General features: G+C 63.1%; 1 protein-coding gene across 1 annotated transcript in view; it reads right to left on the minus strand.

Moving 5' to 3' along the window:
* Positions 1 to 3,774, minus strand: part of COL5A3 (collagen type V alpha 3 chain) — a 45,372-nt gene that overhangs the window by 8,320 nt on the left and 33,278 nt on the right. The window contains 10 exon segments of the mRNA XM_008058175.1: positions 1 to 55; positions 265 to 318; positions 428 to 481; positions 1,245 to 1,352; positions 1,895 to 1,948; positions 2,056 to 2,109; positions 2,217 to 2,270; positions 2,443 to 2,496; positions 2,570 to 2,677; positions 3,245 to 3,298. The exon segment at positions 1 to 55 is cut by the window's left edge and continues 1 nt beyond it. Of these exon segments, the coding sequence (XP_008056366.1) occupies positions 1 to 55; positions 265 to 318; positions 428 to 481; positions 1,245 to 1,352; positions 1,895 to 1,948; positions 2,056 to 2,109; positions 2,217 to 2,270; positions 2,443 to 2,496; positions 2,570 to 2,677; positions 3,245 to 3,298 (649 nt within the window).

Consider the following 3,774-nt stretch of genomic DNA (forward strand, 5'->3'; position numbering starts at 1 on the left):
CCCTCTTGCCGGGGGGTCCAGGGGCGCCGGGTTCCCCGGAAGCGCCAGGAGGACCCTGAAGGGGAGAAGGGCACCGGGATATTCGCTGAGGTGGGTGGCCCTGTGGGTTCCGGCCACCCGGCCCTGCCGGCAGCCTTCCCCAAGCGCCCAGCACCGCCACACTCCTGGGGTCCCGGGGAGGCCGGCAGGAGCCCTGCAGCCCCACTGGCCCACCCCTGGCCCGGTCCACACACCACCCCCCGACGCACGCTCCGCCCAACTCACCGGTCCCCCAACGTCACCAGGGTCTCCCTTCTCCCCGGGGGAGCCATCCGTACCCTGCGTGAAGGGACAGTGTCAGGCACACTCATCCCCTGGCCCCAGCCCTGGGGGGTGGGAGGGCAGGCCGGGAAACGTGCTGGGCTTGGTGGGGGAGGGTCACACGCACCGGAACACCGGGGTCTCCGGGGGGCCCTAGATCTCCGGGGAGCCCCGTGGGGCCCTGCAACACAGAACGACCGGTCATGGCATCTGAATCGTTGGGCCACCGCCGGCCGCGCCGGGCCCCGGACCAGGCCTGGCTGCTGCGGACACACCCACAAGCAGGACGCAGAGTCCCAGGCCTGGCGCAGCGGCCGTCCTTGAGTCTCCTGGGTGCGGGTGCGAGCTCAGAGTGCGACCTGCAGCCTCCTCACAGCAACCCCCCAGCCTCCCCGCAGAGAGGACCCGCAGAGAGCACGGATACTCAGAGAGGGGCCCAGCAAGCAGCGGGGTGGTGACCGTCCAGCCGAGGACCCACAGACGCCAAAGGGCCTCTGCGCCCTCCCCGCCCCCCCGGCGCCGCTGCCCTGGCAGAAGGCCTCGACCTGCACCCCCAGGCCAAGCCCCACGTGGAGCCCCAGCCCCGACCCCGCGTCCGCCTCAGCCTCAGCCTCTCAACAGCTAGACGGAGTCAACGTGTGTCGCCTCTGACACCGGCGATCATGCAGAGCCATCTGTGCTTGTGCTCCATTCGCTCACTCGCGCATTCACTCACTCATGCATTTGTTTCCTCGCCTATTCCTCCATTTATTCATTCAACCATTAATTCACTCACTCATTCATCCATTCACTCATTCATCCACCCCCCCCAATCCATTCAGCATCTTCTGGGTTGCCCATGAGATCAGTACATCCGCGGTTGCAACCCCTGGTTGGCAGTTTGGGAGAAGTTCAAATACACTCCAGTGCTCCCCATCTCTGCCTCCACCTCCCCCAGGACTCACCATATTCCCTTTGGCTCCATCTTCCCCAGGGGGTCCTTTCTTTCCAGGGGGCCCGGCAGCCCCAGATGGGCCTGAATCTCCCTTTTCACCAACATCTCCCCTGGGCCCCTTTGAGAACAGAGATCAGAAGTCAGAGTGGCCCAGACTCTCAGGGGAGAGAGACTCGCATACTCGGGTGAAGGCACCAGGTGGTCTGGGGCTTTTCTAAGCTCAGGGGTGAGGGAAGCCTAGGTTGCCCAAGGGTCAGAGGTTGGAGACCCAGAACTCATGAGAGCAAGGGGTCAGGATGGGCCAGGTGCCCACTGGTCATGTGCAAGGTTGGTCCAGCCCTTGTGCCACCATGAGTGAGTTAGAAAAGGGGTCCCCTCTGGGCAGCTCATCCCCAAGACAGAGCTCATGGCTTAGGCTTGGGCCCTTAACTGACCCCCAGATCCTGCTCTCTTGTGCAATGCACAACCTGTGAAACTGTACACGGCTGCCCTCTCTGAGGCCTCCCAGGGGTCTTTCCTCAGGGTAACCAGCAATGCCTGCACATAGGTCCTGGGGGAATGGATGACCTAAGACTGCCCAGAGACCAAAGTGGTCTAGGGTGCCCAGGGGTCAGGGGTTCCTTGGCTTGGGAGCAGGAGTTACATCACACAGTCACTCACTGAGATGCCTGGGAGTCCTGGAGGCCCTGGGTCTCCAGCCTCCCCTGGCTCGCCCTGTAGGAGGCAAGGTGAGAGTTAGGAGAGGTCCCGTCCTGACAGCCCTTCCCAGTTGGGCCTAGACTCCCCTCCCCGCCCGGAGCAGCCCGTTTTCTCTCTCTCACCTTCTCGCCCACGGCGCCTGGCTGGCCAACGCCTCCAGGCGGTCCTGGAGGGCCCTGGAGAGATAGCAGGGGGTAGGTGGGACTGTGGAATCCCCAATACCCCTTCTTGGGAAATGGGGACCCCACCTCTGAGCCATCCCGGCCCCCTCCAGAGCCCTCACCTCTGATCCACTGGGGCCGTGGGGGCCCCGAGGACCCGGAGCTCCGTGCGGACCCTGCAGGAGGGCCAGAATGGCGTCCAGTGACCCCACAGCCCTCCAAAAGGCCGCCGTGGCCACAGACATCACCCTCGATGTGTGTGGCCCGCACGGCCCTTAAAATGACAGTGTGTCCCCCAAATGGATGTCATGTCTCCCCCCATCCCACACTTTCCCTGGGGGTCCGTACCATGGACCCCACATCTCCAACTTCGCCCTTCTCTCCGGGAGGGCCCGGCAGTCCCTGTGGAACAAAGAAGCCAGATGAGGGCACAGGGGGAGAATCCGAGGCGAGGCCCCCAGGCCCAGACACCCACCTGCAGGCCAGGGGGGCCAATCACCCCCACAAAGCCTCTGACCCCATCGTCTCCTTTCTGTCCAAAGAGGCCCGGGGGTCCCCGGCGGCCCTGAGCCCCGTCTGCTCCCTGGAAGAAGAGCAAGGGTCAAGGGTCAGGTCTGAGGCTAAGCGCTGGCGTCAGGGCTGGGATGAGGTTGTGGGGAGATCAGGGCCGAGTGTAGGGAACAGTGTCGGGGGATGGAGTTCAGGGTGGAACCTCTGAGAGGAGTGCTAAGAGGTGAGTGGGGTGGGGGCTGGGGCCATGGGCAGGGCTCCGAGGGGGCTGAGGTGGAGTTCACGGCTGAGGGGGAGGTTGGGGCCAGGCGCACGTTCGATGCTCGGGCTTCGGCCTGGGGTCAGTCCTGGAGGGCGGGCCGCGGTTGGGGTTCAGGGTGAGTCTGGGTCAGGGTTGGATTCAGGGATCTGGGGACATGGCTGCAGTTGGGATTGACATCAGGATCACGAGCAGAGCTTGAACTGGGGCTCGGGGTGGAGGGTGAGGCTGGGGTTCCGTCGGATCCCAGGACGAGTTCACACCGGGTGTGGGACTGAGGGGAGATCGAGGCTAGGGTTGAGGCTGGCCTCGAGTCAGCATGGAAGACACGGTCCCTTCCCACCAGGGCTAGAGGAGGGTCACAGAGCTGGCAGCACTCACCGGGAGGCCTGGGTGTCCCACGGGACCCTGGATCCCTGTTGGTCCAGGGGGGCCCTGGGGGAACAGAGAACAGAACTGTTACAGTCTCCCCAGATGCGAGACGGACGGCTGCACCCGAGATGTCACTCACTTCTCCTGGCCCATACCCCCTTATTAGAAAGACTTTCCTCACCAAGAAGCAACAGCTACCCCTCAATCCTGTCCTCCTAGCCACTAACTGATAGGACCGGAGACAGACATCTGTCCCGAGCCCGGCCCATCAGGACCTTTCTCCAAAAGTCCCTCTGAGATCTGGCACGGAGCTGGCTCATAGACACCGGACAGTGGAACTGGAGTTCTGGGGGAGGTTGGGAATAGAATGCCTCCATGCCAGGAGTGTCACAGTCAGAGGGAGATATATGACGGCGTTGGGGGCGAAACCCAGCCCCCTTCTAGTTCTTTGAAGGTCCCCGCTGTTCTGTCTGCAGGTGGGTTCTGTGACCTGTTTGCTCTGAACAACTTGAACAACTTCTTTTTTTTTTTTTTTTTTT

The sequence above is a fragment of the Carlito syrichta genome, unplaced genomic scaffold (genome assembly GCF_000164805.1).
Source record: "Carlito syrichta isolate Samal-C Ts95f unplaced genomic scaffold, Tarsius_syrichta-2.0.1 Scaffold303236, whole genome shotgun sequence".
In the NCBI taxonomy this organism is placed as follows: domain Eukaryota; kingdom Metazoa; phylum Chordata; class Mammalia; order Primates; family Tarsiidae; genus Carlito; species Carlito syrichta.